Source organism: Myotis nattereri, assembly GCF_964212035.1.
Source record: "Myotis nattereri genome assembly, chromosome: 4".
Classification (NCBI taxonomy): domain Eukaryota; kingdom Metazoa; phylum Chordata; class Mammalia; order Chiroptera; family Vespertilionidae; genus Myotis; species Myotis nattereri.
In genome coordinates, this window is record NC_138079.1 from 104,052,644 (window position 1) to 104,066,734 (window position 14,091).

Here is a 14,091-nt window from a genome sequence, read left to right on the forward strand (position 1 = left end):
GCACAAATGGCTCGCCCGAGTGAGCAGGGACAGCTTCACAAAGAGTTGAAGTGTTGTCACCTCGTGTGTCGTGAGGATCACAGTAAGCACAAGGCGGTCAGCCGGAAAGTGGTTCAGGCGGACGCGGCCGGTGGACAGACGTCTGGAAGCCGCGGGTGGGGAGAGCTCCGGCAGCCGAGCTGCGGAGTTGACCTTCGCTTGGAGAAAGGGTGATTTAATTTGAAAAGCATCTTCTTAGCATAATATGACTCCAAGGGCACAGGCAGCGCCCGATGATCATTTGCCGGAGGAGCTCCCCTCCCAAACGAATGACGCCGGAGCAGAAGGGTTTGTGCGGACAGAGCTGGGTCCACTGGGAGAGACCGCCTTCCGCGGTGTCCCTTCCCAGAAGAGGCGGCGTGGGCTTGCAGGGCCAAGGACAGGTGGTGACCCCAGGCAGCTGTCCACCCAGCCCCGGGCACTGGGGCACCTGGGGGCGGTACAAAGGCCAAGGTCACACGCAGATCTTTGTAAACTGATTTAAAGTGCGCCATGCCGGAAATGGAGAAGGAGCTCATGAATTTCAGGTGCTGCCCGAGCTCTCCTGTCCCCCCTCCCCCCAGCTCCCAATGTCAATGCTGCACATTCATTTAGCTGTATACAGGATCTCAGTCCCTTATTTACAGAATCATCCATAGCAGGATTTTCCACCTTTTTCTCCTGATGGCACACATAAGCTAATTACTAAAATTCTGCGGCACACCAAAACTATGACTAAAATAAGTATAATTTTGATTCATTCACACTGGACAGCTGTTGTCATTTGTTTATTTGACAATTGAAGGGAAAATTGTGCCCCTGACTCAAAGTCAGGATGGCATGTTTTAAGAAATCTTGTGACCCACCAGGGTGCCGTGGCACACCCGTTGAAAATCGCTGCTCTGGAGGATCAGGTGATGGAGGAAACAATATGCTTTGGTGATACGCACACATACGGAGATTGACAAGGTTTGGGCTTGGAATCATTTTCCATCGTTCATTTGACAAAAACCATGATGCCAGGTGCCCATCAGCAAGATGGGCGTGGCCTCCTGAAGCAGTGTCAGGCCTGTGGGCTTAAATGGCCGCAGGAGAACAAGACCTCTCCACCTTCACTGCCCACTGCGCTTCCCTCGTCCCTCGCTCCAGCTCCCCTGCCACTCCTCACTCTTCACTGAGCCCACCTCTGCCCACCTCAGGGCCGTGGCTGTGCCCGTGGCTGGAACAGCCTCTCCGGAGGGGTGTGCTCAGGCTTACTGCCTCGAGGTCTCTGCTCAGATGTCACCTCCCTGACTGAGTGTCTCCTTCCCCTCCGCATCCTTCCCTCCTGGCTGCTTTGTCTCTCTCCCCAGCACTCACCACCTGCTGGCACGTCCTGTGTGCACCTGCCTGACCGTGTCTGTCTCTGCCCATGGTTGTGAGTGTGAAGACAGTGTGTGCTTGTTGCACCCACCTCTGTAGCCCTGAGCCCAGAGCAGCGTGGCATCCCATAGCGTGGTCAGGTCTAGAGCTGGTGTCCTGCTGCCTTCGCGCTGCTGGGAGGGGGTTCTGCTCAGCTCCCCTTGGGCGTCGTGTGTTTGCAGTGCAGGAGGTCAGCCCTGCTCCTCTGTAGCTCAGGACCAAGTCTGTTAGTGTCCCTCACTCCTTCCTCCTGGCCTCCCAGCTCCTTCAGGCGCCGGATCTCCTTTTGCCCCGAGTGAGGAAGACCGCAGTGTAGCCCTCGGCACCCTATTGCCCACCATGTTTCGCTCACTGAGGATCCGCCTCCTGCAGCTTGTTAAACCGGGTGCCTGTAGCTCATACCATCCCTGCCCTGTTTCTTTACCTTTCCATCCCTCTAGTGCAGAGCAGGCCAAGGAGCTGATAAGAAGGGCAAGCAGGGAAAGTTACCGCAGCCTCAGCCGGCTGAGCAGAATCCCCGGGTCACCTTGCAAGCAGCTCATTACTTTTCTGTCCCCAAGAGCAGCACTGGGCAATGACAGAGTCCATCAAAGTCAGAAAATGGCCCATTGCTGCTTAGCACGCAGGCCAGCCCGCCATGGGTACTCGAGGGTTCCTGTGGGTGCCCTTGACCCCCGCCCTCTTCCCCTGGGGAAGCAGCTTGGGCTGTACTAGACCAGCCCCTGGGTTCTGTTGATCATGCTTCTTAAAACCGGAGTATGTTATGAACAAATAAAACTTAAGGGGGTTTCACAAAAATTTCATATTTGAGCTTTTCCTGAAAAAATAAAGTGGCAACACCAGGAGCACAGGCCAATATGGCAGAGCCAGGCATTGGCTCCTTATTGAGGGCGGCCCAGCCCCACATTCAGTCTTACTCGGCGTGCCTGCCTCTAGGGCCTGGGCGTTTGCATTCACAGCCCCTCTCCTGGGTGCCTGGGAGAAATTGGTAGTGCCCCATTTTAGTTTGGCTTTTCTGTAAAAACCCATGGTCCCATCACCCAGCACCTGGCTGTACTGGATGTCACCCGTGGAGCTGCCGTGCCCCCTCCCTCCCCTGCCAGGGCCACCCTTATGCTGCTACTTGAACTCTCATCAGACACAGCGTTCTAGCAGCGCATAGAGGAGGTCAGGTGCTCCAAGAGGAATCTCCAGTCATCAGCAGTGATGGTTTCCCAAGGTCATGAGGCTGGAAGGATGCTGCTTTCCAACAAGCCTTACACCAGGTCATATATATATATGGCGCCCGCTGTGCCCACTCAGCAGCTCCACTTTGATGCCAACTCATCCCGGACCCTGCCTGTCCAAACCTGAGCCCCGCTCCTTCCAAACCTGCTCCCCAGCCCTCCCCAGCTCATCTGAACGCAAGTCCATTGTCCATTTCCTCAGGCCCAAAGCCAGTCACCTTTAGTCCTATCTCCCCCGAGCCTCACTGACACTGTCAGGAAAGCCTGCTGGCTCTGTCTTCTGGGAGGTGCAGAAGCTGCACCCCGTAGCCCTCCGCCTCTGCGGCCATGCCCCCCTGCACAGCTGCGCCGGCCGTTGACCGCCTCTCTGAGCTCACCCTCACCTCCCTCCAGTCTGTTCTCCACCTGCGTCAGCTCAGGTCGTCCCTGCTCCAAACCCTCCCGTGGTTGCCCACTGCACTCAGGAATGGCCTTACCACGTCCTCCAAGGCCCTGTGTGACCTGGCCTTCCCGCTGCGCCAGCCCGAGGTGCCTTGCTGCCCCACGGACACACCACGGGCCTCTCGCTCTGCCCTGGTACCTGGGCCATGCTTCCCTGGTGCTCCCTGACGCCCACCCTCCACCCCGCACCCCCATCTCCTTGCCCTGCTCTGCTTGTCATGTTTTTCCATGTCATTTTCTGCTATCACCCTGTACTATTTATCTTTCTCTAGCTATTGTGTCTCTCCCCAAGGGTGGGGGGTCTTGATCTTTCTGATCACTGCTATGTCCCCAGTGCCAAGAACAGACCTGGCAGAGTGGCATTCAATAAACTCAGTAGGGCCTCTCTCAAGATCCCAATAGAAATATGTTGAGTTTTGTTTTAAGAAATAATTGAAGGATCTTCTTTTTTAAAAAATTGATTTCTGGAGAGAGGGGAAGGGGGAAAGAGAGAGACATTGACATGAGAGGAAAACATTGATTGGCTGCCTACTGCATGCACACCCCCTACCTGGTATCGAACCCACAACCCAGAATCAACCAACAACCTTTCGGTGCACAGGACGACACTCAGCCAACTGAGCCACACCGGCCGGGGCAAGCATTTCTATTTTTAAGTGGAGAGTTTGTTTGAAACATAGAAAGAACCCAAATATAAACAATTGAGAGGATGTTCTAGTGAGCCACATGTGTTCATTACCAGCTACTTTCATTTCCTCTACTCCCCAGATGATTATGAGGCAAATTCAAGTCATCATATTATGCTGTAGATATTTTAGCATGCTTTTTTTTTCAGCTACATAGTACTCCACCATTAGGTGGATGTACCATAACTTATTTTATTCAACCAGTCTTATTGGACGCTTTTTGCATATCACTTTATACTTTATGAAACCAATTTTCCACTATTGGAACTTCCAAAATCAACTGTACCTTTGCAATACTATTTTTTTTAAATTGAAGAGTAATTTTTTTCTAATTCTTGTTATTCCTGCAAAAACAAAATAAAGCAAAAATATTTCAAAATATTCATCCTTTTGCCCTGGCCAAGTGGGTCATTGGTTGGAGCATTGTCCCATTCACCAAAAGGTTGTGGGTTCGATTCCTGGTCAGGGCACATACCTAGGTTGCAGTTTCAACCCCCAGTCAGGGAGCATAGGGGAGGCAACCAATCAGTGTTTCTCTCTCACATAGATGTTTCTCTCTCTTTCTCTCTCCCTCCCTCCCTCCCTTCCTTCCTTTCTCTCTAAAAAATCAATAAACATATCCTCTGGTGAGGATTAACAAATAAATAAATATTCATCCTTTTCCATGATATTATGTATTATTCCTTATAGATACTTTGTTAGAGGGTTAATTTTTAATAACTTTTTATTTTGATATAATGTCACACTTAAAGGAAGTTGCAAGTATAGTACAAATGACCTCTCATAAGCCCCTCCTCCAGGCTCACCAGTTGTTAACATTTGGTCCCAATTGCTTTATAATTGCTGTGTATGTATGTGTGAGTTTTTGTTTTAATCATTTGAGATTTTAAAAAATACATCATTCCCCTTTACCCCTAAACACTGCAGTATGCAGAGTTGCCCTTCTGTATCTGGGGGGGGATTGGTTCCAGGACTCCTGTGGACACCAAAATCTGATGCTCAAATCCCTTATATAAAATGGGGTAATATTTGCATATAACCTATGCACATCCTCCTGTAGACATTAAATGATGTCTAGATTATTTATGATACCTAACACATTGTACGTGCTGCGTAAATAGTTATTATTCTTATTGCTCAGGGAATAACGACAAGGAGAAAAGCCTGAGCGTGTTCAGTAGGGAAGCAGCTATCACAGGCCAGCTAAACAGTACACATTGGAAGCTGCGAATGTGGAACCGCAGATGCGGAGGGCTGGCTGTTTCTCCTGAGAACAGGGGCGTTCATTTTATGTTACCACGGTACACTTACGTTGAAATTTAGGCTAATTTAGCATTAAGATCATACTGTTACCTAAGCTACAGACTAGGTTTGGATTCCTCCCCTTGCTACAACGATGCTCTTACAGCTGGTTCCCCCAGTGCAGCCCCAGGACGGCCCCTGCCTCCAGTGGCATGCCTGCCAGTCTCCTCTAATGTGGCAGCTCTCCAGGCTGTCTGTGTCTTTCATGACCTTGACATTTGTTTCATAGATTGTTCTCAACTTGAGTCTGATAGTTTTTAAGCTGCACTCTGAGAATGAATCTAAAGGGAGACCCCCTGTTTTTGCCTCCAGGACCTGGGAGCCGACGGGAGAGACTCCCATCAGCAGCCCGAAAACCGGTGCTCCAGGCTGAGGACCCGCAGGAAGACGCATCAGCTGTGCTCCGAGCCATCCAGGTGGAGAATGAAGCCCTGCAGAGGGCGATCCTGAGCAGAAGGGCCGAGCCCCCCACCAGCCAGCTGCAGGTGCCAGTGTGTTCCCCGGCAGGGGGAGGGGACCTAGGAGGACTCTGCTACTTGGGGGGTGGGGGTGGGAGCATGTGTCCGAGCAGGGCTGGCACAGAGCATGTGAGGAGAGTGATGTGTGGGCATCTCTGACCTCACACTGACCTGCACATGCATTGCTTACTGCATCGTCCCTCACCGCCTGCCAGAGGTTCCATTTCCTCCACCTTCCGTTTTCCGTTTCCTGCAGAAAGCCCAAGGTGGATGCCAATATGCCTCTCATCCTTGCCGATTTCCCTGCAAGCCTGCCACCTTAGACTAGGGTTGCAAACTGTCGGTAAGAGAAAGGATGGAGTAAACGGCAAGCCCTGGCTTCTCTGGAAAGATGTCACTCCCAGAGCATGAGCCTGACAGGCCTCTGGGCCTCCCCACCCTGGCGGTCCTCTCCTGGCCTGCTTCACCTGCTCAGAAAACCTCCCTGGCCCTACAGGGTTGGAGTTTGTGCCTGCTGCCCTGGGCTTTGAGCCATAAGCAGGAGTAACAGTGGGGTGAGCAGGGCCCCTTGGGAGCCAGAGGCCCTGACGTGCTTCGGTGTACCCATCCTTTCTCAGAAGCATGTTCTCTGACTCGGCTGCTGAAACCTTTGACCTTAGCTTGTCCCACGGATGCTCACAGAAACCTTGAAACAGGCAGCACTGTTTCATTACCCTATCTACAGAGGTGCCGATGGCACCCAGGGAAGCAAGGTGGCTTACTCAGGCCGTGTCTTTGGAAGGGGCGCAGGTCTGCCTGCCTGCAAGCCCGGAGCCCGTCCACACCATCCATTGCTTCGCAGTCTCCGCCATGGCCTGTTCTTTGGGACAGTCATCGAGCGGCACCTGTTGTCTGCTTTCCTGGAGCTCAGTCCTTTCCTGGTGTCTGTGTGTAGGAGATCACAAGACGGCCCCTGCCCCTCTTCACCCTCATCTGTCAGTGAGGTGCAGACAGTGGATGGCTTTGTCTGACCTCAGGTCATGTGATTATATCATTCCAGGGCGTGGAGGAACCGCCAGCAAAACCGTGGACTGGTCTGCTGAAGGCACAGGAGGAGAGCCCGGAGGTCAGTGGAGGCCCGAGAGGAACAGCAAAGCCCATGCCCACAGCACCTGATGCTCCAGAGAGCTTTCCTCATCACCCAGCAGGTCCTCCTGGGTGCAGGGCCTGGCTGCAGGGGCTCAGCTCGGCCTGCTGCCTCCAGTTTCTTATTACATTTCTATTTCCTGACAAGACAACACCAAAAACAGATCTTGGCATTCTGAGTAAATAAATTATAGCCCTATCTACCCAGGTCAATTAGACCTATCTCGGCAAATACGGGCGGGAATTAATAAAATGCCCGGGAATGTCTTTTAGGTTGTGCTCCAGTCTGTGCTGTGTGCTCAGCATACAGATCAGATTAGCCCCTGGCCTGGCGAAGCTTTCAGGCTACAAGCAAATGAAGCCATAAATAAACAGGTGACTTCAGGGAGATGACAAAAGCTGCCTGGGTACGGGATGGTGGCTCCCTCCGGCAGGTGGTCCGAGGAGGCCTCTTGGAGGATGTCCCATGTGAGCTGAGCCCTGTGTGTGAGGAAGGAGCCAGCCAGCAACAGGAAACAGCATCTCAAGTAGGAGGAACAGGGAGCAGCTTTGAAGTGAGATGAGTTGGCAGATCAGGAAGAAGCCTGGTTTGGGGGGAGGTGGGGGTAGGAGAGGAGACAGCATCCAACTGGGATAGAATGGTGTCAGGCAGCACCGAGAGCACTGTGGAGGTTTCTCTTTGTATCCCTCTCACTTCTGCTGTTTCCTGGCCAACTTAAACTGTCCCTGGCTGATGTCTGGGCAGGTCTGCAACACTGCCCACCCACCCTGTGCTCCAAGGTTCCCGGATGACCTGACCGCTGACCCGCAGGGCCTCCAGTGACTGGAAGCATTTGCAGATAGAGAGCAGAGCACATCTCCAGTTTAGATGATACATGACAAAGGGGGAAAGGCGAAAGGGCCTAATGATGTTACTAGAATTCTCCATGGAGTCCCATTACGTTGTCGCAGATAGAACAGGGGTTGAGATGGGGAAAGGTGTTAACGAAATTTATTTTTAACTTATTGATTTTAGAGAGAGAGAAACATCAATTTGTTGTTCCATGTATGTATGCATTCATTGGTTGATTCTTGTATGTGCCCTGACTGGGAATCACACCCACAACCTTGGCGTGTGGGGCAATGCTCTAACCAACTGAGCTACCCGGCCAGGATCTAATTTATTTTTAAGGCTCTTTGGAACTTAGGGCGGAGAGTAAGAGAGGGCCAAAGAGGAAAGGTACGCACCTTGAGGGAGGAAGAGGGGGAAAGGCACGGGCCTGAGAGAGAGAGTGCACACGAGAAATTTTTCAATATCTCATTGAAGCAGATCCTTTCCTGAGACTTCCCAGATCATAGAAACTGACATCCCTGTCTTTTTGCAAAGCTCATGGGAGGGGTGCTTGATCTCATCAGCCTGGGCAGACGCTGTCACTCTCCCTCCTGTCCCCTGCTTCCTGCAACGGGACTGGAGGCCTGAGAAGTATGTCCCTTTGACCATGGCTCTGCTGTATCTTGGGCCAGGAGTGTCACCTCAGACATCTGTTTAATAAGCCTTTCCATCCTCAGCTGCTTCCCATCACCATGGAGACCAACACGAAGGAACCATCCCAGGCGGCAGGGGGAGCCAGAGCCGTCAGCGCAGCCATTGACAGGATCGGCCTTTTGGGGAGCAGGTACTTACCACGAGGACTTCAAAACCCAAACAGGAAACCAATGGCAGTGCAGCTGGGAGGGCCTAGATTACTCCAGACCATTTAAAACTGCTCCTTTAGACTGTCCCCGCCCTCACCCCCACTCTAGCCCTAAACGCAAAAGTGACGACTTCTTTCAGGCAAACATCTCATTGCTTGTTCAGTTCAGTCCAAGCTGGGTAATGCTCCACCCTCCTCAAAGGTTCCCACGGGAGACCCCCCACAGGGGGCGGTGCTGAGTTTGTTCCCAGATGGCCTGGGGTGGGGCGGGGGCTGGCGGTCCAAAGCGGCACCCTTCTATTCTCTGTTAACGTTTGTTCTTCTGCTCCATTAACATGCAGCATCGGTTATTGGAACCGTCAGGTTTCATTATCAGAATTAAGGCTTTCCTCTAGTTTTCAGGCAAAATTGATCTTCTGAAAGCTGCGCCAGGCTGAGCCTATGTTCACAAGCACGCCCTGGCCCCCAGCCATGCCCGGGCACCGTGCGGAGCCTGCTCACTGTGGCTGTGCCCGTGCCCGTGCCGGCTGGGGGCGAGGGGTATGCAGCCTTACACAGCACGCGTGGGGCGTTTGCAGACAGCACTGCTGGGTCTGGAACCCGGGGCCTCAGAAACCCGAGGTGCAGAGTGGACTCTAGGCCAGGGGTTGGCAAACGTTTTTGGTAAAAGGCCAAATAGCCAACAATTTAGGCTTTTCACCTTTTGTGTGTTTGTCCTAACCACCCTTTAAAAATGTAAAAACCATTCTTAGCTTGCAGGCCATCTAGAAACAGGCCACAGGCTGCATCTGAGCTGCAGGCTGTCCTTTGTGGACCCCTGTTATATAGATTTTTGTTGTTGTTGTTAATCCTCACCTGAGGACATTTTTTCCCATTGATTTTTAGAGCGAGTGGAAGGGAGGAAGGGGGGAGGGAGGGGAAGAGAGAGGATGAAAGAAACATCGATGTAAGAGAGGCACATTGATTGGTTACCTCCCACCTGCACCTCCGACCAGGGCCGGGGATTGAACTGCAACGCAGGTATGTGTCCTTGACTGAGACTGAATCCAGGAGGACCCTTTGGTGTGTAGGCTGGCGCTCTAACCACTGAGCCACTGGCCAGGGCCTGTTGTAGACTCTTACCAGTTACTAGTAAGCTTCAGCTGGCCATCTTGCCCCACGCGGTTTCTTTTATTTAACTGGTCTCATCACTGCTTTTGTGGTTATTTATAGAGGAAAACATCCCGTGTGCAGCTTTGAACTGTATGTGGGGTGAGTATAGTCGACCTTTGAGCAACGCGGGTGTGAACTGCATGGGTTCACTTATACGTGGGTTTTTTCAATAAATATACAGTTGGCTCTCCATACCCTGAGTTTTGCATCATGCATTCACCAGCTGCAGATGGAAAGCAGTGTTTGTGATCCAGGCTGGGCGTGCGCGGATGCAGGGCCGAGCGCGCACACTGTTCCACACCGTTTTATATGGGGGACCTGAGCACCACGGAGTGTGCCATCTGCAGGGATCCTGGAACCAGTCCCACACCGATACTGAGGGACTGTCGTCCAGTTTGGATGGAGTCAAGAGTTATAAGCAGATTTCCAGCTGCGTGTGTTGGGGGGTTGGTGCCCCTAACCCCTGCGTTGTTCAGGGGTCAACTGTACCTTCTCCTCACGTTGTCCCACGTCTCTGAGGTAGAACAGAAGTGGGGCTTTGGTGGGAATGTCCTCTGTGTGTAGCATGTGTTACCTGATTGCTAAAACAAATCCCATTTCAGGCAGCAGCAGAAGCTTCTGGAAGTCCTCCGGGCCATCGAAAGCGACTCTGCCCATGTCAGCCGGGTGGCTTCACCAGCTGAGGAGCAGGTGCTGGCCCCAGAGGTGAGAACGAGCCCGCAGGGACGTAAGTGCCCTCACTGCCTCTCCTGGAGCTGAGGCTGGCAGGGCCCGTGTGCGATCATTTCTGTTCCGTGGGATTGTTCTGACGGCGGCCACCTCGGCGTCTTTCTGCCGCGTGCACGTCCCCTCCTCCCCGGCACACAGACAAAGGTGTGGCCGAGCAAGGCCTTGCAGCCTCTCCACACAGAGGAAATATAATAGCACGTGAGCCCCAAGGAAAAGGTCCAGCTCGCTGGTAACCAAGAAATGCAGGTCAGAGCAGCCTGCATGTCCCAAGGACATCCAAGTGAATCCATGACCTTGATGGCAACCTCTGGTGCTGGCAAGGTTACAGAGGCCGGCAGCCTGCCCTGCTGGCAGCAGCGGAGACGGTGGGGCGCTCTGGGAAAGCAGACGGGCTGGACTGAGGAAGAGCCTTAGAAATGCTTGTCTCCCAGCCCAGTGATCCCCCTTCCTTCCCCCGGGAAGTCACTCAGCAGCAATAAAAAGCCAGAGGCACAAAGGTGTCTGCTGCTGAGTTATTGGAAGTAGAGAAAAATGAGGAAAAAACCCAAAAATAACATAAATGTGTCTTAATAATGGAGGTAATCAGGAAAGTGTGATATATCGGCATAATGCAATAGTATAAAGGGATGGAAATCATCATTATGGAGATTACCCAGAGAGAAAATGTTAAGGCTGCAAGGTAACTGCAAGAGGTGACATTAGTCTTCGTCCAGTCCAATGTGACGGCAGACACAGAGCGGGACATCCGCTGCTCAGGAGGGGCCCAGGGAGGCAGGTAATGGGAGTTCTTTCCTTTGTGTCAGTAGGTGAGTGTCCTGGCTCATCGCCTCACTCCTCCCTGTACCCAAGCCCCTCTGATCTGGTTGGTGGTCACCAGTCTTACTTAACACAGAGTCTCCCAAAGTCGAATGCAAGACTCACAACCACAGAAAGCCCTGCACCCTCCCGGACGAGTCTCAGCTGTGTATCTGGCACCACCTTGTAAGGGGTGTGAGACCAGTGTTGGTCTCAGACGCTCTGGAGCAGCGGTTCTCAACCTGTGGGTCGCGACCCCTTTGGCGGTCAAAGGACCCTTTCAGAGGGGCCGCCTAAGACCATCCTGCATGCCAGATATTTACATGACGATTCATAACAGTAGCAACATTACAGTTATGAAGTAGCAACGAAAATAATTTTATGGTTGGGTCACAACAGGAGGAACTGTATTTAAAGGGCCAGAAGGTTGAGAACCACTGCTCTGGAGGGACCTAAATCTCGCGATTCAGAGCAGGAGTAGCCGTGGAGTTGCAGCACTGACAAGTCGTGACACTTCCTCAGTTAATAGGCCCTTCAGCTCCTTCATTTGGAAACTCCCTGCGGGAGCTTGTGCTGAAATTGCACTGGGTGTGAGATCCAGCTACCCCTCTGGCCCTTTTCCCTGCAGCCAACAGCCAGGGTGCACAGTGCTATGCCTTCACGCCTCCCGCACCGCCTCCCGCACCGCCTCCCGCACCACTCACCTGGCAGTGCCTCTCACAAGCACAAGCTTGTTAACCTCCCAGCCCCCACTTCAGCCAGGCCAGCTTAGGTGTATCACCATCCATCCAGCCTGGACTCGGGCCCAGGGCAGCAGAGGGCTCAGCTGGCCCTGCACGGCACAGGAGCAGGAAGCCGGCACAGGAGCAGGAAGCCGGCACAGGAGCAGGAAGCCGGCACAGGAGGAGGAGGCTGTGGGTCTGTGTGCCAAGCTAATAAAAACGCCCGTGTTCCTTCTGGGAGCCATGAGCCGACCTCCCTCCCTCCCATCCTTGTCCCTATCGCGAGGCAATCAGGGCTCCTCCAAACACATACTGAGAGCCAGAGCACATGTCGCTGGCCATTAATTAAAAAAATAAGTAGGGAACATTTGCTGTTCATTTGCTCAGCTCCCTGCTCACAGAACCAGTGCCGATTACCAGCGCTAATTACCAGGGGGCATGTGCACACGGGATGCATCACTTTACGAGTGACTGATCCATGGCCACCAGCACTGCACTCGGCGCTCTGGGTGCCCAAGGTGCCTCAGGAGGCCATTCCACAGTGTGGCCGTTTACTGGGGGCATCCATGCAGCCTCTCAGACCAAACAGCCTGCCCACGAGGGAGGCAGGCAGCAAAACCAATGAAGGAGAGCCCTGGCCAGTGTGTCAATTGGTTGGGGCATCACCCCACACACCAAAAGGTTGTGGGTTCATTTTCCTGTCAGGGCACATACCTAGGTTGGGGCTCAGTGGTCGGGTGTGTATAGGAGGCAACCAATCAGTGTCTCTCACATTGATGTTTCTCTCTCTAAAAATCAATAAACATATCCTCAGGTGAGGATTATCAGTAAATAAAGATGAACCTTGCCTACTTGAAAAAAACAACCAGTGAAGGAGAGAAATGGGGGGGATGGACACACAGGGCCAGGACTTGGGACAGGTCTGCTCTGGGGCTCGTATCTCACTTAGTCTTGGTGGCAGGTGGGTGGAGTCATCTCCGATTCCTCAGTTAGGCTGAGAGATGTCAAGTGGCTTGTCCAGGTCTGTGTTACCTACTGCGTTATTCTGCTCGGCCAGCCCTAACAAATACCACACTCTGGTGGCTTAAATAAGATTCATTTTCTCATACTTCTGGAGGCTGGAAGGCCACGAGCGAGGTGTTGGCAGGTGTGATTTCCCCTGAGGCCTCTCTCCTCGGCTTGCAGATGGCCACCTTCCTCCCATGTCCCCATGAGCATTTCTCTGTGCATCCCTGATGTCTTCCCATGTGTCCAGATTTCCTCTGATGAGGACATCGGTCAGAATGCATTCCCACTCTAATGGCCTCATTTTAACTTAATTACTTTTTAAAGGCCCTATCTCCAAATACAGTTACACTTTGAGCTGCTGGGGTTAGGGCTTCAGCATGAATGTGGGGGGGCCTGCCCAATTCAGCAGCAGTTGTGACATGCCTATGTAGTGGGGAAGAGGCATGCATGATTTCAGACAGAATATGCTGCCTTTTTTTTTATGTTACAAGGAATTATATTCTTAGATGAACATAAATCCAAAAGTTTTCTTTACAAACCAGCATAGGATAAAATTAATAAAAATAAAAAAATTAATTATAAGTCCCCCCCCCCCCCCAAATATGCTGCCTTTTAAGCAGGAAACACTGGGTGCCCACGTACACAGTAGCTGTGATTCGGTCTTCACAAATCTGTGCTTGTTTAACCTTCACGGTAACATAGGTGCAGAGTAACTGTAGGTACAGGGTGCTGCTCTTACCCTCAGGCACGGAGGGTGGATGGGCTGTGGCTTGGTGCTGGGGCTGGAGTCGGCCTGCCATGCTTCACCTTTGGCACCATGTTTCTCTCCTTTAAGGACAAGCTGGGGGTGAACGCAGAGGAGATGAAAGATGCCATCTACGTGACGATGGAAATCCTGTCCAACTGGGGCAACCTGTCGTGGGTGGGCCTCACCGAAGTCGAGTTCTTTGACCTGGACAACACAAAGCTGTACGTGTCACCTCATGACGTGGATATCCGTAACGCGGACATGCCGGGGGACCTGGGCCAGCTGGTCAACAGGAACTTGGCTGTAAGTGGAGGCGGCACTGCAGCGAGGCTTGGCCTTGCATTGGGATGCATCTTCTCTGCCCGTGAGGTGTCCTCGCTAAAGGTGGGGTGTGAGCAGGGGACAGTGCAGTCTCCCCTGTTGCTCATTTGGGCCACGTGGGAAGGAGCTGTGGCAAAGGTGGGGGGCTCCATACTGTCCCCCAAACTCTTCCCAGATCTCTGCTCTGCGGGGTTTTCTTGGGAGAGGGGATGAGGAGCCAGTTCAGCCCTTTTCTCCTTCTTGCAATTTAAGACAGTCACCACCAAACATGGGACCTCAGAGGTTA

General features: G+C 52.5%; 1 protein-coding gene across 2 annotated transcripts in view; it reads left to right on the plus strand.

Moving 5' to 3' along the window:
- The window catches only part of KATNIP (katanin interacting protein), a gene marked incomplete at its 5' end in the record, with an annotated part of 136,273 nt that overhangs the window by 63,193 nt on the left and 58,989 nt on the right, over positions 1 to 14,091 (plus strand). For both annotated transcript variants that reach the window (XM_081090460.1, XM_081090459.1), the window contains 5 exons: positions 5,387 to 5,559; positions 6,572 to 6,637; positions 8,206 to 8,312; positions 10,085 to 10,187; positions 13,572 to 13,787. In XM_081090460.1, the coding sequence (XP_080946586.1) occupies positions 5,387 to 5,559; positions 6,572 to 6,637; positions 8,206 to 8,312; positions 10,085 to 10,187; positions 13,572 to 13,787 (665 nt within the window). The remainder of the gene's footprint in view (positions 1 to 5,386; positions 5,560 to 6,571; positions 6,638 to 8,205; positions 8,313 to 10,084; positions 10,188 to 13,571; positions 13,788 to 14,091) is intronic.